The sequence below is a fragment of the Capra hircus genome, chromosome 3 (assembly GCF_001704415.2).
Source record: "Capra hircus breed San Clemente chromosome 3, ASM170441v1, whole genome shotgun sequence".
Lineage (NCBI taxonomy): Eukaryota > Metazoa > Chordata > Mammalia > Artiodactyla > Bovidae > Capra > Capra hircus.
The window spans coordinates 102,139,437-102,163,780 of NC_030810.1; the positions used below are offsets into that span (position 1 = coordinate 102,139,437).

The 24,344-nt window shown below is 38.3% G+C and overlaps 1 protein-coding gene across 1 annotated transcript in view; it reads right to left on the reverse strand.

Moving 5' to 3' along the window:
* The window catches only part of LOC106501763 (hornerin), a 53,137-nt gene extending 29,071 nt beyond the window's left edge, over nucleotides 1–24,066 (reverse strand). Inside the window, exons 1-8 of the mRNA XM_018046519.1 lie at nucleotides 24,034–24,066; nucleotides 9,694–9,852; nucleotides 7,682–9,125; nucleotides 7,238–7,549; nucleotides 5,985–7,024; nucleotides 5,534–5,828; nucleotides 4,905–5,320; nucleotides 3,969–4,553 (exon numbers count right to left, since the gene is read on the reverse strand). Coding sequence (XP_017902008.1) covers nucleotides 3,969–4,553; nucleotides 4,905–5,320; nucleotides 5,534–5,828; nucleotides 5,985–7,024; nucleotides 7,238–7,549; nucleotides 7,682–9,125; nucleotides 9,694–9,831 — 4,230 coding nt within the window. The 5' untranslated portion in view covers nucleotides 9,832–9,852; nucleotides 24,034–24,066. The remainder of the gene's footprint in view (nucleotides 1–3,968; nucleotides 4,554–4,904; nucleotides 5,321–5,533; nucleotides 5,829–5,984; nucleotides 7,025–7,237; nucleotides 7,550–7,681; nucleotides 9,126–9,693; nucleotides 9,853–24,033) is intronic.

Genomic DNA, 24,344 nt, shown 5'->3' on the forward strand with positions numbered 1-24,344 from the left:
AATGCCCTCAAGGTCCATCCATGTTGTTGCAGATGTCAAGATTTCATTCCTTTTTAATGGCTGAATAATATTCCATTGTGTGTATATATGTCACATTTTCCGTATTCATTTATCTACTGATGGACATTCATGTTGTTTCCAGATCATGGTTATTATAAGTAATGCTGCAGTGAATATGTGGATTCATATGGAGTATATCTTTTTTAATTACTGTTTTTGTTTTCTTTGGATAAATACCCCAAAGTGGACTTGCTGGATTATTGTTGTTGTTCAGTCGCTAAGTTGTGTCTGACTCTTTGTGACCCCGTGGACTGCAGCATGCCAGGCTTCCCTGTCCTTCACTATCTGGAAGTGATAGTGATTAGATTATATATAGTTCTAACTAAATTAAATATAGTTCTAATTTTACTTTTTTGAGGTACCTCCACACTGTTTTACATAGTGACTGTACTGATTTACTTTCCCACCAGCAGTGCATAAGGGTTCTTTTTTCCCCCTTATTCTCACCAACACTTGTTATCTCTTATCTTTTTGATAATAGCCATTCTAGCAAGTCTGAGGTGATGTCTCACTGTGGTTTTGATTTGCATTTTCCTCATTAGTTGTGTTGATGGTCTTTTCATGCATCTGTTGGCCATCTGTATGTCTTCTTTGAAAAACTTTCTATTGAGATCTGCTTGTTTTTTAAGAATTAGTTTTTTGTTCTTGTTTTTGTTTTTGCTATTGAGTTGTATGAATTCTTCACACACTATTTTGGATATTAACTCCTTATCAGATATATGACTTGCAAGTATTTTCTCCTACTCAATGTGCTGCCTTGGATGAATCTTGACTTTAAGCTGATGGTATTCAAACTTAACTTCTTTCCTTGAGTTCCTTAGATTTCATGTTTGAGCCTACACAGATTATCTAATTGTATTCCAAGTTTCTGCATATTCCTTTAACTACAGAAGCTGACCTCTCATCCATATATTCTAATTGAGGAATTCATTTAAATTCTTTACCTTTAAAATTTTTATTGTAGAAAAAATTGACAAAGTGTAGTGGTTTTGAAAAATGTGCTTCAATTGCTTGGCAATTCTCTCTGAAAGATGGGGGTCCTTCTGCTTGAATTTGGGCCAACCTTTGTGACTTGCTTGTAACCACTAGAATACAGAGGAAGTGATTCTTATGCCATTTCTGAGAGTAATTTAGAAAAAACCATGTAGCTTCTACTTGGTTTTCTTGGCATGCTTTCTCTGGGGAAGACAGGCATGTAAGACATCAGACCACTTTGGGATTACCAGGCTGGAGAGGACACATAGAGGTGCTCCAGTCAATGGCCCAATTCAGCTCCCAACTGACAGCCAGTCTTGTGGATGAACCACATGTATTCGTATCTTTTATCTAGTTGAGCCCTCAGATGATTGAAACCCCAGCTGACATCTATTTATTACTTACAACTTGATGAGAAACCCCAAGTTAGAACTGCTCAGCCAAGCCCTTCCAAGCCCAAAGATCTGGGAGTTAGCCTTGAATCTACACTGTCTCATATACTCCAGAACAAATCCATCAGCAACTTCTACTGATTCTGTTTTTAAAATATATACCGATTATAACCATTTCTTACTCCCTCTATTGCCTCTGCCCTCATCCCAGCTGCTATAATATTTTGTATTGACTCCTGTTATTCTTCAGTCTTGCCTTTAAACCCCACTAAAACATATCTTCCATCAGGCAGTTAAAATGATGTTTTTGAAATGAAAAATCATATTATTATCACTCGACTGGTTGAAATCCTTCAAAAACTTCCTATCAAATCAGAATAAAATTCAGCCTCCAGCCCAGGCACCAAAACCAAAATTAAACAAATGGGACTATATCAGACTTTAAAAGTTCAATACATGAAAAGATAGAAAAGCAACTTCTCTGGCAATCTAGTGGCTATGACTCTGCAGTCCCAATGTGGGGAGCACAGGTTCAAACTCTGGGCAGGGAATTAGATCCCACATGCTATAACTAAGAGTTCTCATGCTGCAACTAAAGATCCCTCTTACCACAGTGAAGATCGAAGATCCCATGTGCCATAACTAAGACCTGGCTTACAACCAAATAGATGAATAAATAAACAAATGTATTTTTTAAAAAAGAGCAGAATGAAAAAGCAATGTATGTTACAGGAGAAAATTTGTAAATTACATATCTCCAAGGGGCTAGTATCCAAAATATGGGAAGTCCTATTAACATATCAGCAATTAAAGAACTGATTAAAAAATGGGCAAAGGCCTTGAATAGACAGTTACCCAAAGATGATATATAAAAGATCAGGTGTGCATCAGCCCAATTATTAGAGAAATGCAAATCAAAACCATAATGTGATACCACCTCATACTCATTAAGATAGCCACTATCAAAAAAACAAAAATAACAGGTGTTGGTGAGGACCTGGAGGAATTCGAACTCTTGTGCACTGTTGGTGGGAATGTAAAATGCTATAGCTCCTATGGAAAAAAGTATGCTAGTACCTCAATTAAGTATGAAATTTCCATATGATCCAGCAACAAAATAATTGAAAGCAGGGTGTGGAAGATATATATCTACAACCACGTTCATAGAGGCATTATTCAAAATAGCCCCAAAGTGGAAGAAACCTAAATGTCTTTCTAACAGACGAATAGATAGACAAAAGGTGGAATACACACAGAGTGGAATGTTATTTGGCCTTAAAAAGGGAAACATCTTCACATACTATAATACAGCATGTCTCAGTTTCCTTTGGAAAATGTCTTTATGTCTTTGTAAGAAGGACTTCTGGTCAGTGTATTGTTTCCTGATCTTGGTTTGACATGGTTAATAGTCACTTGGACTGATGTTCTGATAATTATGCTGCTGTCTGTGATGGCGCTAAGCCTTTTTTCATCTTGATGGTGATTGTATGGAACAAAGACTATGTTGGAGAAAAATACAGGATTTGATTAAATTATTTCTTCCTTGGACTCCTTATTTCTTTGCATGGTATACATCTGCCATTTGGACATACAGTTGTCAGTGACAGAAGAAAAAGATGTCATTCTTACCAAGGGGAGATAAGTCTTTTAGGGTCTATGAGAAATAAGCATGGAAGAGACAAACTATGATATATGATCAATTGTTTATTTTCCATTTTCATGCCATTCACTCTTTTATATTCTATATGCCCAAAGTGATTAATAAATGCAGAATAATACAGAGTTCCAAAGGATACTTGAGGCAGGTGTGCTGACTGATAATAAGATATAGCAGATTTGCTTGATGTAACAGTGACTTTGTCCTATTGGTTCCTTTAATATTTTTGATTAATATTAATCTGTACCAATCTGGAGAGGTCCAGATATGTACCTCTCAAAAGAAAAATCCTTCCTTGAACCACAGCTCCAGAAATACTCATGGTTTTTCAAGTTTAACACTCCATGATATCTATTTCTTCTATTAACCAGTTCTTAACCACAAAGCTCAAAGTTTCCTATAGAATAAAAAGAGATTATCACCAATGTAAAGAAATAGTGTCACTAAGTTTTAAAAAATGATAAGAAGAAGTAACACCCTGAGGGTAATGAAAATTTCCTTGAATCAAAGTTATGCCTTTGTAATCCTAAACTTTGGGTTAATTACTTTATTATACTTTATTAATACTCATTCATAATAATAGTTTCTCCATGACTGTCCAAAGCCCAGCTGTTTTGAAATATAATTTGAATGGCCATAAGTTCCAGGGTGTATATTATGGACTGTTATATTGGATCTCATTAGTTCTCTATATTCAGGTTAGTCCCTGTTTTCCATATGACTGGAATTGTGACTGAAATTTTCAGCTGGAGAACCAGTCCTTAGCTGTCCATAGTCATAATTGGAACTGCCATAGCTGCCATGTCTCCAAACTTGGCCTGCACCATGATTTTGGATTCTTGAGTAGAATGCAGACATTCCTTGGTTGGTCACAATCTGATTACCTGAACCTCTCGAATGACCCTTGCTGTCACTGGACTGACTAACTCTGGATTCCCTATATCTGCTGCTTCCAGATCCAGTGGATGTTTCTCCATGAGCAGTTCCAGAGTATCTGGAGCTGTCCCTTGACTGCTCATGGTGGCTCCCCTCTCTTTGCCCAGTGCTTGACCCAGACCTTTGGTGGATAGATTCACCATGGCTCCCTTGATGGAACTGTGAGTGCCTAGAACTGTCTCCTGTCTGGCCATGGACAGATCCATGTTGGTTCCTTGAGCTGGAACCAGACCTTCCATGAGTTGTCTCAGAATGCCTACCTGAATCTCTTGCATGTCCCTCACTGTCACTGGCCTGACTAACAATGGATTCTCTGTGCCTGCTGCTTCCAGATCCAGAGGAGGTTTGTCCCTGTTGAGACCCAGAGTGTCTGGAGCTGTCCCTTGACTGCTCATGGTGGCTTCCCTGTCTTTGCCCCGTGCTTGATCCAGACCTTTGGTGGACAGTATCACTGTGCCTTCCTTGATGGGACTCTGAGTGCCTAGAACTGTCTCCTGTCTGTCCATGGACAGATACATGTTGGTTTCTTGAAGCTGAACCAGGTCTTCCATGAGTTGTCACGGACTGTCTACCTGAGTCTTCTGAATGTCCTTCGCTGTCACTGGCCTGACTAACACTGGGTTGCCTGTGCCTACTGCTTCCGGATCCAGTGGAAGTTTGCCCATGACGAGTTTCAGAGTGTCTGGAGCTGTCACTTGACTGCTCATGGTGACTCCCCTGTCTTTGCCCTGTGCTTGATCCAGACCTTTGGTGGACAGTATCACTGTGCCTCCCTTGATGGGACTCTGAGTGCCTAGAACTGTCTCCTGTCTGTCCATGGACAGATCCATGTTGGTTTCTTGAAGCTGAACCAGACCTTCCATGAGTTGTCACGGACCGACTACCTGAGTCTTCTGAATGTCCTTCACTGTCACTGGCCTGACTAACACTGGATTCGCTGTGCCTGCTGCTTCTGGATCCAGTGGAGGTTTGTCCATGTCGAGTTCCAGACTGTCTGGAGCTGTCACTTGACTGCTCATGGTGGCTCCCCTGCCTTTGCCCAGTGCTGGATCCTGACCTTTCATGGACAGATTCACTGCGCCTCTCTTGACGGGACTCTGAGTGCCTAGGACTGTCTCCTGTCTGGCCATGGACAGATCCATGTTGGTTTCTTGAGCTGGAACCAGGTCTTCCATGAGTTGTCTCGGAATGTCTACCTGAATCTCTGGCATGTCTCTCATTGTGGCTCCCTTGATTGGTCTCTGAGCGCCTAGAACTATCTCCTCTCTGGCCATGGGAAGCTCCATGTTGGTTTCTTGAGCTGGAACGAGACCTTGTGTGAGGTGTCACGGACTGTCTACCTGAATCTCTTGCATGTCCCTCTCTGTCACTGGACTGACTAACACTGGATTCCCTATGTCTGCTGCTTTCAGATCCAGCAGAGGATTGTCCATGTCCAGTTGCAGACTGTCTGGAGCTGTCCCTTGACTGCTCATGGTGGCTCCCCTCTCTTTGCCCAGGTCTAGATGCTGACCTTTCATGGACTGATTCACTGTGCCTCCCTTGATGAGATGCTGAGTGCCTAGAACTGTCTCCTGTCTGGCCATGCGAAGATCCACGTTGGTTTCTTGAGCTGGAACCAAATCTTCCTTGAGTTGCCACGGACTGTCTACCTGAGTCTTCTGAATGTCCTTCACTGTCACTGGCCTGACTAGCACTGGATTGCCTGTGCCTACTGCTTCCGGATCCAGTGGAGGTTTGTCCATGACCAGTTCCAGACTGTCTGGAGCTGTCTCTTGATTGCTCATGGTGGCTCCCCTGTCTTTGCCCTGTGCTTGATCCAGACCTTTGGTGGACAGTATCACTGTGCCTCCCTTGATGGGACTCTGAGTGCCTAGAACTGTCTCTTGTCTGTCCATGGACAGATCCATGTTGATTTCTTGAAGCTGAACCAGGTCTTCCATGAGTTGTCACGGACTGTCTACCTGAGTCTTCTGAATGTCCTTCACTGTCACTGGCCTGACTAGCACTGGATTCCCTATGTTTCCTGCTTCCATATCCAGCTGAGGATTGTCCATGTCCAGTTCCAGACTGTCTGGAGCTGTCTCTTGACTGCTCATGGTGACTCCCCTGTCTTTGCCCAGTGCTAGATCCTGACCTTCCTTGGAGAGAATCACTGTGCCTGCCTTGATGAGACTCTGAGTGCCTAGAACTGTCTCCTGTCTGGCCATGGGAAAATCCATGTTGGTTTCTTGAGCTGGAACTGGATCTTCCATGAGTTGTCTCAGAATGCCTAACTGAATCTCTTGCATGCCCCTCACTGTCACTGGCCTGATTAACACTGGATTCCCTGTGCCTACTGCTTCTGGATCCAGTGGAGGTTTGTCCCTGTTGAGACCCAGACTGTCTGGAGCTGTCTCTTGACTGCTCATGGTGTCTCCCCTGTTTTTGCCCAGTGCTTGATCCAGACCTTTGGTGGATAGATTCACCGTGGCTCCCTTGATGGGACTCTGAGTGCCTAGAACTATCTCCTGTCTGGCCATGGAAAGATCCATGTTGGTTCCTTGAGCTGGAACCAGATCTTCCATGAGTTGTCTCAGAATGCCTACCTGAATCTCTTGCATGTCCCTCATTGTCACTGGCCTGACTAACACTGGATTCGCTGTGCCTGCTGCTTCTGGATCCAGTGGAGGTTTGTCCCTGTTGAGACCCAGAGTGTCTGGAACTGTCTCTTGACTGCTCATGGTGGCTCCTCTGCCTTTGCCCAGTGCTGGATTCTGACCTTCCATGGACAGATTCACTATGTCTCTCTTGATGGGACTCTGAGCGCCTAGAACTGTCTCCAGTATGGCCATGGGAAGATCCATGTTGATTTCTTGAGCTGGAACCAGGTCTTCCATGAGTTGTCTCGGAATGTCTACCTGAATCTCTGGCGTGTCTCTCATTGTGGCTCCCTTGATTGGTCTCTGAGCGCCTAGAACTATCTCCTCTCTGGCCGTGGGAAGCTCCATGTTGGTTTCTTGAGCTGGAACGAGACCTTGTGTGAGGTGTCACAGACTGTCTACCTGAATCTCTTGCATGTCCCTCTCTGTCACTGGACTGACCAACACTGGATTCCCTATGTCTGCTGCTTCCAGATCCAGCAGAGGATTGTCCATGTCCAGTTGCAGACTGTCTGGAGCTGTCCCTTGACTGCTCATGGTGGCTCCCCTCTCTTTGCCCAGGTCTAGATGCTGACCTTTCATGGACTGATTCACTGTGCCTCCCTTGATGAGATGCTGAGTGCCTAGAACTGTCTCCTGTCTGGCCATGCGAAGATCCACGTTGGTTTCTTGAGCTGGAACCAAATCTTCCTTGAGTTGCCACGGACTGTCTACCTGAGTCTTCTGAATGTCCTTCACTGTCACTGGCCTGACTAGCACTGGATTGCCTGTGCCTACTGCTTCCGGATCCAGTGGAGGTTTGTCCATGACCAGTTCCAGACTGTCTGGAGCTGTCTCTTGATTGCTCATGGTGGCTCCCCTGTCTTTGCCCTGTGCTTGATCCAGACCTTTGGTGGACAGTATCACTGTGCCTCCCTTGATGGGACTCTGAGTGCCTAGAACTGTCTCTTGTCTGTCCATGGACAGATCCATGTTGATTTCTTGAAGCTGAACCAGGTCTTCCATGAGTTGTCACGGACGTCTACCTGAGTCTTCTGAATGTCCTTCACTGTCACTGGCCTGACTAGCACTGGATTCCCTATGTTTCCTGCTTCCATATCCAGCTGAGGATTGTCCATGTCCAGTTCCAGACTGTCTGGAGCTGTCTCTTGACTGCTCATGGTGACTCCCCTGCCTTTGCCCAGTGCTGGATCCTGACCTTCCATGGACAGATTCACTATGTCTCTCTTGATGGGACTCTGAGCGCCTAGAACTGTCTCCAGTATGGCCATGGGAAGATCCATGTTGATTTCTTGAGCTGGAACCAGGTCTTTCATGAGTTGTCTCAGAATGCCTACCTGAATCTCTGGCGTGTCTCTCATTGTGGCTCCCTTGATTGGTCTCTGAGTGCCTATAACTGTCCCCTGTCTGACCATGGGAGGAACCATGTTGATTCCTTGAGCTGGAACCAGGTCTTCCGTGAGTTGTCTCAGAACGCCTATCTGAATCTCTGGCGTGTCCCACACTGTCACTGGCTTGACTAACACTGGATTCTCTATGTCTGCCATTTCCAGATTCAGCTGAAGTTTGTCCATGTCCAGTTCCAGAGAGTCTGGAGCTGTCTCTTGACTGCTCATGGTGGCTCCCCTGTCTTTGCCCAGTGTTTCTTGACCTTCTGTTGACAGATTCACTGTGTGTCTCTTGTTGGGATTCTGAGTGGGTAGAATTATCTCCTGCATGAGTCTGGACAGAACCATTTTGATTCCTTGAACTGGAACCTGATCTTCCATGAGTGAATACGAATTTCCTACCTGTATCTCGTGAATGTCCTTCCGTGTCTCTGCCCTTCGTGATGTTTGACCCATAGTTTTTACTGTGACTGGATTGAAAATTCGTAGTCACTTTGTCTTCACAAACTTGATAGGAATCATCATACTCTGATCCTGTACATTTTGCACTTCTTTTACCTTTATTTTCATAACCACATTCTTCTTCTTTTTCTTCATATCCCCTGGTTGGGCTAACACTTGACATGTGCCTTCTTTCTTTTGGTTCAGTAGAGCGTGATCTCCTTTTCTTTTCCCTTCTTGACTCATGATGTTTTTTGCTGCATCCATGTCTGTGTCCAGAGGTTGGTGTGTCATCTCTTCTTTGTTTACTTCCAGATTTAGATCCATGTCTCTTTTTTCCTCTTCCTCTTGGGCTCTTTGATCTGTCTTGATTCTTTCCACCACTTCTTGAATGACTGTACTTTCTTTTTGTTTCTTTTTCTTCTTCTGTATCATCTTCTTCATCTTCGTAGCGGTATGTATACTTTTTCTGTTTTTGTCCTGCTGTCTGTAAATTCTGTCTTTGAGTATAATTATAATATGCATGAGCCAACTTGAATACCATCAGAAAAAACTCTGTAAAGTCTATTTTCTTGTTGTGATCTACATCAAGGATATGCATGAAAACTTCAGTGGTGTCTGGGTCATCTGGATTCTGTAAACAGGAAAGACAGGAAGAGTACATGAGAGTGACTGAAGTGGAAGATTAAATAATTAAAGTGAACTTTGGAAATGTGAATTCTTGCTGTATAAAAGGAGAACCGAATGTTTTCTTTAATGATGTTTGTTTTATCTTGACTTAGTAAAGAGCTGTTGGTACTGTCCTAAAAGACCTAAATCTTAAATGCTAGTATGGTGACACAAAAAATTTGATGGGGCATGTTCTTCTTTTAATTCTTCCAGTGTCAGCATTTTGTAAATTTTTCCATGGAATTATCTTTTAGACATACCCTCTTTACATTCTAGAAATTAGAGGGACTATTATGATAAGTTAACTTTGGTTTACTTCTTTTTAACAAATATTTGTGTTTTTCCATAGACAATGTGTGTGTATGATATATATAGAGGTATAAAAAGCTGAACAAATTATATCTGTTTGAAATAAAATTATATTTGTTCCTATGCCAAGAGAAACAACTCATAAAGATTTCACAGTAATATTTTGACATTTTTTGATGCAGAACAAAAGTGATATACTGTTTTATCTGGCAAATAACTTTTACCTTCAAGACGGGCCGAAACTCCACTTCCAGCAATTCCTTCAGCTCTTTTTTACTCAATGTGTCAGCCTCCTTATCTGTTTTTGAATATTTGTGGAATATTTTGATGATGCCATTGATGTTTTCCAGAAGAGTCGACATCTTTTGGAATTATAGGTGAACCTAGAAAGAAGTTAAAGTGCACATTAATTTATTTCATTTTGTAGGTCATATCAATTATGATGATAAAATTTCACATTTATAAACCTATATCTTTTCCTAGGTAGTCCAGCTTTAAAAATGGAAGGTGGCCACAAAAAACTTCTATCCATCACCTACGTGATGAGTATCAACACACAGTTTGACTGGACTGCCAACATTTTGGTCTTGATCTCTCTTTTTCTTCCCCCACATCAAACTATTCTTCTATTTGCATGCCTAGAATATCATAAGTCACAAAATAACAAAATATCTCTCAAAACACACTTTTCTTTTTTACTTTTCTACTCAATAGCTTTATTTTTAAAAATTTATTTAATTGGGGGCTAATTGCTTTACAATATTGTAGTGGTTTTGCCATACATTCAATGAATCAGCCATGCGTGTACATGTGTTCCCCATCCTGAACCCCCCTCCCACCTCCCTCCCCATCCTATCCCTTTAGGTCATTCCAGTGCACCAGCCCTGAGCACCCTGTCTCATGCATCAAACCTGGACTGGCGATCTGTTTCACATATGATAATATGCATGTTTCAATGCTATTCTCTCAGATCATCCCACCCTCGCCTTCTCCCAGAGTCCAAAAGACTGTTCTATACATCTGTGTCTCTTTTGCTGTCTCACATATAGGGTTATCATTACCATCTTTCTAAATTTCATATATATGCATTAGTGTACTGTATTGGTGTTTTTCACAGTGGAATTTAGATACTCTCACAGACCTTTGGCAAAAGCTGCAATAGATTCTTCCTTTCCTTTATCTCAGAAGATGACATTGATTTTTATTTCACTGAAAACTTGTGATCTATTAGGAAAGAATTTCATTTTTCCAGAATCTGTTCATCCAGCCTTTTGCATTTGTATCCACATACTTTAACTTTCACTACTGTTTTGTGGATAAATTGTCCTTCTGTCCTTTATTTTGGCACTGGATCTCCCTCTCTCTTGCCTATTCAAACAATTTGCTTTTGTAGTTATTCACTTTTTCTCCTACCTCATCAATTTTTTTTTCTGAAACTTTCACTACAGCATGTGTTCATGCTGAAATCTCTCTTATTTATATCCCCTCCCTCGTCCTACATCTTCCTTTGTGCACCACCTGATTTATCTTTTCTCTACTATACCAAAACCCCTCACAAGATATACCTATATTTTTTCTTCACTTTCTATTTTCTTTTATTCAGATTATCTTTCTGTCTCAAAAATCCACTAAAGCTCTCATGATGATTAAAAAAAAATACCCTTTAACTTACTATGTCCAACTATCCATTTTCATTTCACATATGCTAGACATATCAGCAGCATTTGATGTAGGTGGCTACATCCTCCTTCAGAGAACCCATTCTCTTTAGTTTTTTCCTTCTGACCTCACTGCCTATTTTTCTTAGTCTCTTATCCCAGGCTCTAATGTTAATGTGCCTGAGATTGAGTCCTTAGTTCCTTTTCTGTATTTTATGCTCCCTTGGGAGGAGTGGAGGGGTCTCAACTGGCTGTGTAACTTTAAATCCTATGTAGGTTGACAACTCTGAAATTTATATATCCAGCCATAAAGTCTCCTCCAAGCTTGACATTTGTATGTCTAAGTACTTATCAAATATTTCTGCTTGGGCCTAAAAGAGATCTTAAGTCTACCATGTTCATGACAGAAGCCTTAATTTCCAACTACTTTATGCCACCTACCTCTCCTCCCCAGTTATCCCTATCTCACTGATTGCTCAAGCCACAAACCTGGGATTTAGTCTTGGTTATCCTTTTTTTCACATCCTGTATCTAATTCATCAACATGTTTTATTGAGTGTACTTTTACAATATCCCTTAAATTGGCCACATTTCTTCCCTCCACACTATTGCCTTATCTAGTAATTAATTTTGATTCACAGCAAAAACATGCTGGAGTTTGTTCCATCTTGAAGATCTTCCCTTGAACAATATCTCACCCACCATCAAGATATTCCACTCTATCCAGCTCTCCTAGTGAATGGTTTACTTTCTCAGCAAAGAGTCTTCAAAGAATTTTCTGTGCTTCCCCTCATTTTATGTTTACCACTCATTTAAAACCAGTTCTCTCAAATTTTTCCCTCCAAACTTGAAACTGATTTGTGTTGAATAACCTATGGTCTATAAGTTGCTAAATACAGTGGTCAGTTGTTCATCCTCCTCATCTTTCATCCTCTTAGGGGTGTAGAATTGCTCATTCCCTTTTTCATGGAATTTTTGGTTGTTTGTTTCTTGGATCTTAACACTGCATTCTCCTTATACACCTCTAGTCTATCAGCTGCTCTTTCTCAATATTCTTTACTAATGTCTCATCTTTTGCTTAATTTCAAAATGTTGGAAAATCCCCATGGCCTATGTCCTTGACCTTCTCTTTTAAAATATATCTATTCACTGAAATCTCATTGGACCTCTTGACTTCAGATACTGTCTAATTACTTCTAGATTGATACCTCCAAGCATGACCTTACCTTTGATTTCTACACTCATTCATTGATACCTTAATTTATTTAACAAATATTCAACACCTACTACAGGATTAGGTACTATTTTATGCTCTGGGGATATAATAATAAACAAGATGAATGAAGTACCTATTCTTCTGAAGACAATAAACAAATGAATGAAGAAATTAGATATTGAGAAGTGACATGCATACCATTAAAATAAGAATGGTGCTGTTAATATATAGTGTTATTGTGAGGGATGTGCTTTAGATTGATCAGAGGAGATTTTGTGTTAAGAAAAGGACATTTGAGCTTAAAATAGAAAAATAAGAAGGAATTAACCTTGTTGATTAGTTGAATAATTTTAGGTAAAAGGAATAGTGCAGTCATGTGAATGTGGGAATCAACTTGGAAGATTAGTGATATAGAAAAAATACCAATTCCAGAACAAATCAGGAGTAATACAACTTAAAGTCAGACTTACAGACAGAGGTTAGAAAATGATGATTTTCTAAATAGGGTAACATTTGTGCTTTTTATTGTAAGTGTAATGGGAAGTCACTTAATGATTTTTTTTTTTTTGAAACAGAGTAATCTGATTCAGTTTTTAAAGGATCATTTTGTAGAATCACTAATTAGGGTTCTTTCAAAGTAAGATTCTTTTAAGGACAACTGGAAAGCTGGTGTTTATGTGTGTGTGTTTAGGTATCATAACACTATCAAAATTGTGATAATTTGTTGAAGCTTACATTCAGATTAGAAGGGAACTACAGTAATTTGGGGAGTTAAGTAACTGCAATTATTAAAAACTGGTGGAAGATATCAAGCCACAGATTCAAGAAGTATTATCAACTCCAAGCAGATATATAAAAGAAAACAATACCTAGATGCATAATAAAAAATGTCTGAACACTTAAGACAATGAGGAAATCTTAAAACCAGCCAGAGAAAAAACATATTATCTTCAAAAAACCAACTACTGACTTTTCAAAAGAAATAATGGAAGCCAGGAGACAGTGAAATGTTTTTCTTATCTTCCTGTAGGAAAGTAAGTTCTACCCTAGAATTCTATACCCAGTGAAAGTATATATGAAAAAGAAAGCTTAAGTAAGGATATTTTCAAGCAAACAAAACAGATTTACCTTACACCATAAGATTTACTCTAAAGGAAATATTAAAGAATGATCCTAGTCAGAAGCACAGAGAGGTAGGAAAGAATGAAGAAAAAGTCAAAAGTGTAAGTATAGGGGAAAATCTAAATGAATAGTGATGGAAAAAACAGCAATAATAATATCTTTCAAGATTTATGATAGTATATAGCTATCATAAATAAGGTTGGAAAGGGTAAACAGAGTTCCGGTGCTATAGGATACTTGGGTTGTTGGAGTGTCACATACTCTAGTAAGTCCAAGGGTAGGTGTTGTGTTGTAATGTCTAAGGTAAACATGAAACGACCAGTAAAAGGATGTGTAATTAATAAGCTGATATGACAAAAATTAACTGATGAATATGTAATTCATCCAAAAAAGTTAGAAAAGAGAAAAAGAAATGTAAAACAGGTAGGATATTAGACACCACGTAGTAATATGGTAGATTTAAACCAGATAGATTTAAGCAGTAATGATGCTGAATAAGAATGGACTAAATCTACAAGAGACACACTTAAGTCTGATATGTGTTGGAAAAAGATATGTTATTCAAATATTAAAGGAGAGCTATTGTTTTTGCTATATTAACATCTGTAGAGTAGATTTTAAGACAAAAGTATAACTAGAAGGATATTTCATAACAATAAATGGCTAGTTCATGAGGAAGATATAAGAATTTAAATTGATACATACTTAATAACATAGCCTCATAATATGTACAATAAAAAATGACAGAATTATAAGGACAAATTGACAAATCTGTAATTATAGTAGGTAACATACTTCTCTCAGCAACTGATAGAACAAGTAAACAAAAATATTATAAGGCTATAGAAGAGTTCCACAAAATTCATAAGACAGTAACATATATATGGAACATTGTGTCTAACAAATATAATATACACATTGTACTGAAATGAATATGAGACTTTTGAAAATTTACTATATGCTAATCATAAAGAAAATTTCAACAAATTTTAAAGGATTAAAATCATGCAGAATTTGTTTTGTACCACAGTGAAATGAAGCTAGATTTCAACGATAGAAAGAAACATCCAAAAATCTCCACAAATGTTTGGAAATTAAGCAGTAACTTCTAAATAACAAATAGGTCATACAATACATTGCAGTGTAAATGAGAAAATATTTTGAGCTAAATACAGATGAGAAAATATGAAATAGCAAAACTTGTGGGATACAGTCATTCCATGCCTAATGAAAAATTTATAGTTTTATTACATATATTACAAAAGAAAGGCTGAAAAATCAATAACCTAACCATATATGTTATGAATTTTGGAAAAGAACAACAAATTCAGTCCAAAGAAAGTATAATAAAGATAAAAAGTGATATTAATGAAATAGGAAACAAATTTAGAGATCAAAAAGCCAAGATTTTTGAAAATTTGATAAAATTGAGAAACTCTGAATAAATAAGAAAAGAGGAGAAAGGCATAAGTAGTCAATATCAGGAAAATAAAAGGGGATATTGCCTTATGTTTTATAGGTGCTAGAAAGATAAGTGCATATTATAAACTTTATAGAAAATTTTTGAAAAGTTAAATGACATATTTCTAGAAAAATGCTTCCTATGCAAATGTAAACAACAGGAAGTATTCCATATTGAAGGGAGGGGTGACTACAAATCAGTTGGCTTTAGTAGTGAATTTTGTTTAATATGTAAGAAATAACTCTAATACCACAGATTGTTTCAGGGCAATTAAAAAAGGAGAACACTGATTTTATGAATCCAACATAACCTCAGTACCCATAACCTGACAAGGATATTACAAGAAACAACGTTTTCAGAAGAATTTCCTTTATGAATATAGAAAGAATCTGAAAGAAAATAATAAACTCAATCTAGTATTGTACAAAAAGAATATGCATTATACTTAAGAAAGTTTTATTCTTAAAAATTGTGTTTGTTTTAATATATGAGAACTGATAGAATACTGGGAAAACAGTTTTTTTGAACCTCTTAATAGATGCAAAAAACATTTGATAAAACCCCTACAATGGACATGCAAATTAAAGCTTAGCATATTCCTGGCTCAATTTTTCTTTCATTCCAATGGAATCTGAAAATTCTGGCAGTGAATGAATAAAATGCATTATAAAGAAGTAATTATATGTCTGTCTTTGTGCCAGTACCATACTGTCTTGATGACTGTGGCTTTGTAGTAGAGCCTGAAGTCAGGCAAGTTGATTCCTCCAGTTCCATTCTTCTTTCTCAAGATTGCTTTGGCTATTCGAGGTTTTTTGTATTTCCATACAAATCTTGAAATTATTTGTTCTAGTTCTGTGAAAAATGTGGCTGGTAGCTTGACAGGGATTGCATTAAATTTGTAAATTGCTTTGGGTAGTATACTCATTTTCACTATATTGATTCTTCCGATCCATGAACATGGTATATTTCTCCATCTATTAGTGTCCTCTTTGATTTCTTTCATCAGTGTTTTATAGTTTTCTATATATAGGTCTTTAGTTTCTTTAGGTAGATATATTCCTAAGTATTTTATTCTTTTCGTTGCAATGGTGAATGGAATTGTTTCCTTGATTTCTTTTTCTACTTTCTCATTATTCGTGTATAGGAATGCAAGGGATTTCTGTGTGTTGATTTTATATCCTGCAACTTTACTATATTCATTGATTAGCTCTAGTAATTTTCTGGTGGAGTCTTTAGGGTTTTCCATGTAGAGGATCATGTCATCTGCAAACAGTGATAGTTTTACTTCTTCTTTTCCAATTTGGATTCCTTTTATTTCTTTTTCTGCTCTGATTGCTGTGGCCAAAACTTCCAGAACTATGTTGAATAGTAGCGGTGAAAGTGGACACCCTTGTCTTGTTCCTGACTTTAGGGGAAATGCTTTCAATTTTTCACCATTGAGGATAATGTTTGCTGTGGGTTTGTCATATATTGCTTTTATTATGTTGAGGTATGTTCCTTCTATTCCTGCTTTCTGGAGAGTTTTTATCATAAATGGATGTTGAATTTTGTCAAAGGCCTTCTCTGCATCTATTGAGATAATCATATGGTTTTTATTTTTCAATTTGTTAATGTGGTGAATTACATTGATTGATTTGCGGATATTGAAGAATCCTTGCATCCCTGGGATAAAGCCCACTTGGTCATGGTGTATGATCTTTTTAATGTGTTGTTGGATTCTGATTGCTAGAATTTTGTTGAGGACTTTTGCATCTATGTTCATCAGTGATATTGGCCTGTAGTTTTCCTTTTTTGTGACATCTTTGTCAGGTTTTGGTATTAGGGTGATGGTGGCCTCATAGAATGAGTTTGGAAGTTTACCTTCCTCTGCAATTTTCTGGAAGAGTTTGAGGAGGATAGGTGTTAGCTCTTCTCGAAATTTTTGGTAGAATTCAGCTGTGAAGCCGTCTGGACCTGGGCTTTTGTTTGCTGGAAGATTTCTGATTACCGTTTCAATTTCCGTGCTTGTGATGGGTCTGTTAAGATTTTCTATTTCTTCCTGGTTCAGTTTTGGAAAATTGTACTTTTCTAAGAATTTGTCCATTTCTTCCACGTTGTCCATTTTATTGGCATACAACTGCTGATAGTAGTCTCTTATGATCCTTTGTATTTCTGTGTTGTCTGTTGTGATCTCTCCATTTTCATTTCTAATTTTATTGATTTGATTTTTCTCTCTTTGCTTCTTGATGAGTCTGGCTAATGGTTTGTCAATTTTATTTATCCTTTCAAAGAACCAGCTTTTGGCTTTGTTGATTTTTGCTATGGTCTCTTTTGTTTCTTTTGCATTTATTTCTGCCCTAATTTTTAAGATTTCTTTCCTTCTACTAACTCTGGGGTTCTCCAACTCTTCCTTTTCTAGTTGCTTTAGTTGCAGAGTTAGGTTATTTATTTGACTTTTTTCTTGTTTCTTGAGGTATGCCTGTATTGCTATGAACTTTCCTCTTAGCACTGCTTTTATAGTGTCCCACAGGTTTTGAGTTGTTGTGTTTTCATTTTCATTAGTTTCTATGCATATTTTGATTTCTTTTTTGATTTCTTCTGTGATTTGTTGGTTATTCAGAAGTGTGTTGTTCAACCTCCATATGTTGGAATTTTTAATAGTTTTTCTCCTGTAATTGAGATCTAATCTTAATGCATTATGGTCAGAAAAGATGCTTGGAATGATTTCGATTTTTTTGAATTTATCAAGTTTAGATTTATGGCCCAGGATGTGATCTATCCTGGAGAAGGTTCCATGAGCACTTGAAAAAAAAGTGAAATTCATTGTTTTGGGGTGAAATGTCCTATAGATATCATATAGATCAATGGAACAAAATAGAAAGCCCAGAGATAAATCCACACACATATGGACACCTTATCTTTGACAAAGGAGGCAAGAATATACAATGGAATAAAGACAATCTCTTTAACAAGTGGTGCTGGGAAAACTGGTCAACCACTTGTAAAAGAATGAAACTAGATCACTTTCTAACACCGTACACAAAAATAAACTCAAAATGGATTAAAGATCTAAATGTAAGATCAGAAACTATAAAACTCCTAGAGGAGAACATAGGCAAAACACTCTCAGACATAAATCACAGCAGGATCCTCTATGATCCACCTCCCAGAATTCTGGAAATAAAAGCAAAAATAAACAAATGGGATCTAATTAAAATTAAAAGCTTCTGTACAACAAAAGAAAATATAAGCAAGGTGAAAAGACAGCCTTCTGAATGGGAGAAAATAATAGCAAATGAAACAACTGACAAACAACTAATCTCAAAAATATACAAGCAACTTCTGCAGCTCAATTCCAGAAAAATAAATGACCCAATCAAAAAATGGGCCAAAGAACTAAATAGACATTTCTCCAAAGAAGACATACGGATGGCTAACAAACACATGAAAAGATGCTCAACATCACTCATTATTAGAGAAATGCAAATCAAAACCACAATGAGGTACCACTTCACACCAGTCAGAATGGCTGCGATCCAAAAATCTGCAAGCAATAAATGCTGGAGAGGGTGTGGAGAAAAGGGAACCCTCCTACACTGTTGGTGGGAATGCAAACTAGTACAGCCACTATGGAGAACAGTGTGGAGATTCCTTAAAAAATTGCAAATAGAACTACCTTATGACCCAGCAATCCCACTTCTGGGCATACACACGGAGGAAACCAGAATTGAAAGAGACACATGTACCCCAATGTTCATCGCAGCACTGTTTATAATAGCCAGGACATGGAAACAACCTAGATGTCCATCAGCAGATGAGTGGATAAGAAAGCTGTGGTACATATACACAATGGAGTATTACTCAGCCGTTAAAAAGAATTCATTTGAATCAGTTCTGATGAGATGGATGAAACTGGAGCCAATTATACAGAGTGAAGTAAGCCAGAAAGAAAAACACCAATACAGTATACTAACACATATATATGGAATTTAGGAAGATGGCAATGACGACCCTGTATGCAAGACAGGAAAAAAGACACAGATGTGTATAACGGACTTTTGGACTCAGAGGGAGAGGGAGAGGGTGGGATGATTTGGGAGAATGGGAATTCTAACATGTATACTGTCATGTAAGAATTGAATCGCCAGTCCATGTCTGACGTAGGGTGCAGCTTGCTTGGGGCAGGTGCATGGGGATGACCCAGAGAGATGTTGTGGGGAGGGAGGTGGGAGGGGGGTTCATGTTTGGGAATGCATGTAAGAATTAAAAATTTTAAAATTTAAAAAAAAAATAAAAAAATTAAAAAAAAAAGAAGTAATTATAATAAAAATATATTCTTGTCCATAAAAAAATCCAACATTAATTTTTATTTACGAATATGAGTTGTACCTGCTGCTGCTGCTGCTAAGTCACTTCAGTCGTGTCCGACTCTGTGGGACCCCATAGAAGGCAGCACACTAGGCTCCCCCGTCCCTGGGATTCTCCAGGCAAGAACACTGGAGTGGGTTGCTATTTCCTTCTCCAGTGCATGAAAGTGAAAAGTGAAAGTGAAGTCGCTCAGTCCTGTCCGACTTCCCTGATACTTCAGTTGGTAAAGAATCCGCCTGCAATGCAGGAGACCCTGGTTGGATTCCTGGGTCAGAAAGATCTGCTGGAGAAGGAATAGATTACCCACTCGAGTATTCTTGGGCTTCTCTTGTGGCTCAGCTAGTAAAGAATCCGCCTGCAATGTGGGAGACGTGAGCTCGATCACTAGGTTGGAAAGATCCGCTGGAGAAGGGAAAGGCTACCCACTTCAGTATTCTGGCCTGGAGAGTTCCATGGACTGTAGAGTCCATCCGGTCCGAAACAGTCGGACAGAGTTGAACGATTTTCACTTTCACTTTCACCTTGATGGTACTATAGTAAACAGCATACTTCATGGTTACATGGTGAATACTTTTCTCCCTCAGTTTTTGAATGAGATCAGTACACCTGCTAGTATACTATGCAACATTGTTTTGAAGTTCCTAGGTACAGCAAAAATTAAGACAAAGAATGAAAAACAGAATAATTGGAAATGAAGTAACAAAACTGTCATTATTAAGAATGATGTGACTTCCATATGTAGAAAATTAAAAAAATGTATAAATTACTAGAATACATAAAATTAACAATGTTGCTGGATACAAGATAAATATACAAAATTCATTTGTGCTTCTATACAAAATCAAGAAACAGAAATTGAAATAAGGAATGATGCTATTTACAAAAGTATAAAAAGTCAGGAAACTGCTAGAAGTTAAATCTAACAAAGATTTAATCCCAAAGAAAGCCAATGCCAAAGAATGCTCAAACTACCACACAGTTGTACTCATCTCACAGACTAGCAAAATAATGCTTAAAATTCTCCAAGCCAGGCTTCAACAGTACTTGAACCATGAACTTCCAGATGTTCAAGCTGGATTTAGAAAAGGCAGAGAAACCAGAGATCAAATTGCCAACATGCACTGGATCACTGAAAAAGCAAGAGAGTTCCAGAAAAAACATCTACTTCTGCTTTATTGACTATGCCAAAGCCTTTGACAGTGTGGATCACAATAAACTGTGGAAAATTCTTCAAGAGATGGGAATGCCAGACCACCTGACCTGCCTCCTGAGAAATCTGTATGCAGGTCAAGAAGCAACAGTTAGAACTGGACATGGAACAACAGACTCGTTCCAAATGGGAAAAGGAGTACGTCAAGGCTGCATATTGTCACCCTGCTTGTTTAACTTATATGCAGAATGCATCATGAGAAATGCTGAACTGGGTGAAACACAAGCTGGAATCCATATTGCCAGGAGAAATATCAATAACTTCAGATATGCAGATGACACTACCCTTACGGCAGAAAGAGAAGAAGAACAAAAGAGCCTCTTGATGAAAGTGAAAGAGGAGAGTGAAAAAGTTGGCTTAAAACTCAACATGGCAAAACCAATACGATATTGTAAAGTAATTAGCCTCCAATTAAAATAAATAAATTTAAATTAAAAAAAACTCAACATTAAGAAAACTAAGATCATGGCATCTGGTCCCATCACTTCATGGCAAATAGGTAGGGAAACAATGGAAACAGTGACAGACTATCTTTTTGCACTTCAAAATCACTGCAGATAGTGATTGCAGCCATGAAATTAAAAGACACTTACTCCTTGGAAGAAAAGTTATGACCAACCTAGATAGCATATTCAAAAGCAGAAACATTACTTTGCCAACAAAGGTCTGTCAAGTCAAAGCTATGGTTTTTCCAGTAGTAATGTATGGATGTGAGAGTTGGACCATAAAGAAAGCTGAACGTCGAGGAATTGATGCTTTTGAACTGTGGTATTGGAGAAGACTGTTGAGAGTCCCTTAGACTGCAAGGAGATCCAGCCAGTCCATCCTAAAGGAAATCAATCCTGAATATTCACTGGAAGGACTGATGGTGAAGCTGAAACTTCAATACTTTGGCCACCTGATGCAAAGAACTGATTCATTTGAAAAGACCCTGATGTTGGGAAAAATTGAAGGTGGGAGGAGAAGGGGACGACAGAGGATGAGATGGATGGCATCACTGACACAATGGACATGAGTTTGAGTAGACTCTGGCAGTTGGTGTTGGACAGGGAAGCCTGGCGTGCTACAGTCCATAGCATTGCAGAGTCAGACACAACGGAGCGACTGAACTGAACTGAACTGAACTGAAATTTAACAAAAAATATGAAATATATATACTCAGAAAATTATAAACATTATTGAGACTAATTTAAAAAGATATGGATAAATGGAAGATTGTGTCTTGTTTGTGTGTTGAAGGTGTCAATGTTGCCAAGATGTCAGATCTCCCCAAACTCATTTTTACATGCAGTAAGATTTCATTCAGAATCTGTGAAATGTGAGGCGGGGGGAAGGGTCCAGGATTAGCCAGAACAACACTGAAGAAGAGCAACTTTGTGGACATATGGGATGTTAAGTGTATTCTAAAAGAAGACAGCATGACACTGATGCAACATTAAACAAATAGATAAGTGAAAGATCAGATATATCATTATGCACATTTAATTTATGAAACAGGTTTTGATGAGAGTTGGCAGGGAAAATATGGTCTTTTGAATAAATGGTGCCGGGTTAATTGAATTCCCATACGGAACAATGAATGTGTTCCCAGGTGGATTTTACATGTGAAAAATAAAGGAGACTGAACTTCAGTGGCTAAGACTCCACACTCCTAATGCAGGGGCCCAGGTTCAATTTCTGGTCAGGGAACTAGATCCCACATGCTGCAACTAAAACATCCCACATGCCACAATGAAGATCAAAGATCCCATGCGCTGCAACTAAGACCCGGCACAACCAAACAAATAAGTGAATATTTTTTAAAAAAGAGAGATTATTTGCCTACAAAGTCTAAACATAGTCTTTCAAAAATGGTGAAGGAGATAACATAGGAGAATATTTTCAAGAACTTGGGGTAGTTAACTTAAAAAATATTAATGATAAAGAACAAGATTGATAAATTGGAGTGCATTAAAGATAGGAATGTCTGTTTATTCAAAGACTCTATGAAGGAGAGAAGGAAAGCCATTGAGTGGAAGAATATATGCAACACATTTAACCAATGAAGGGCTCTCTCTTGAATATAAAAATAACTCCTATAAATCAATACAAGAAATATGGATGGCCCCATAGCAAAATGGTTAGACAGTACAAGAGCTTTGCAAAATAGGATATACAAATTGCTAATAAACACAAAAAGTTCTCAATTTTGTTAATCATCAAGGAGCTACAAATTAAAATTAACAGTGTGAGACTATAACACCCCCACCAAAATGACTAAAAAGACAAAAAGAAAAAAGAATACTAATTCTACATATTGGTGAAGATATGGAGAAACTAGGTGTTTCATACACTCCTAGAAGGAGCATAAGCTGGCAGAAATACTTTCAAGAATTGTTTGATAATACCTAAGACCAGTGATTTACTCCTAGGAATAACCCCAATAGAAATATATACACATTTATAACTAAAAATCATGAACAAAAATGTTCATAGCTCCATTATTTATATTATCTCCCCAAAGGAAAACAACCCAAATATCTATCAATAAAAAATGAATAAAAAAATTGTGGTATTTCCATATACTAGAGGTGGGAATGAAGGGATAGCCTACATTAAGATGGTAATGTGGATAGGAAGACGGATTGGCATGTCTTCCAGTCAGATTTGGCCGGTCAGAGCGATAAATCAGTGTGGTGTAAAGGAGAGAATGGAGAGATACATAGTTTCTAGATTTGTGTTTGAACAAAGAGTTATTTCTCACTATGTCTATTAACCTGTCATCTCTCATCTAAACTGCAGTCCATCTCCTTTCTCCCACCATTGCCTATGATCCTATTTTCCATATAGCAGCTCAGAGTGATCTTGTTATTCTTCCTGCTTAATACTCTCCAATGTCTTCTCATCTACTTCAAATAATGTACAAGCTCTACTGTGCCCCTCTTTACATGGCCTGCCTAGTTCTGTGACTCACTATATACCGCTATTCCTCATGTTAAACATGCTCTAGGCACCCAAGCATCTTTTTGTCCTTTAAAGGATTTACTCTTGCTTTAGAATCCTCTTGTTTGCCTCTACTAGTTTCTTCTGTCTTTAAGATCTCTGCTCAAAAGATAATTCCCCAAAGAGTCCTTTCCTAGCCCTTCAATCTCAGGTACTATTCTATTACTTTACTATATCACAGTCTTTTTTCTTCATTGTTCTTATCACTGTTTAAATTTATATTCATTTCTTGTATACTGAATGTTTTCTTCTGCTACTAAGTTTATGTTGTTCATTGCTGCGTAATCAGCCAAGAGACAGCATATGGCAAATAGAAGGTAGTTGATATATATTTGTTCAGTGAATAGGTAAACAGATAAACAAACAATATTAAGAGAGTAGCCAGGTGGAAAGCAAATTTATGCCCTCATTTTCCTTCTGTGTCAAAATAAACTTTTAGTAACATAGCGGCTAAAAATAAAGGACCCCAAACATCCAGAACTTTTGACCTGAGACCACATGTACATCCGGATCTCCACCTTGCTTAAGAACAAGTAGACAAGGTGAGAGTTAGTCCCTCTTACTTACTTCCTTCCTTCACCAGAAGAGCAAGGAGATTGTAGCCCGGAGGAGCTTGCTGGGTGCTGAAGTCTGGGATCATAGCTTTTTTATAGCAGGTCCATCCAGGGGAGGAGCCATCTTCTGTAGGATGGTCTGATTCATTCCTAACCAAACTCAGATCCACCCAAATCTCCACCTCTATTTCTCTAGCGACCTGTTTACTTCCCAACTTGCTCACGTACTCATCTGTACTTGTTTTACCAAGTTACAATTTAGGTTTACATCATTCCCATGCATACTGTAGCTTTCATGAAAGATTCCCTTTGGCTAGCACAGGC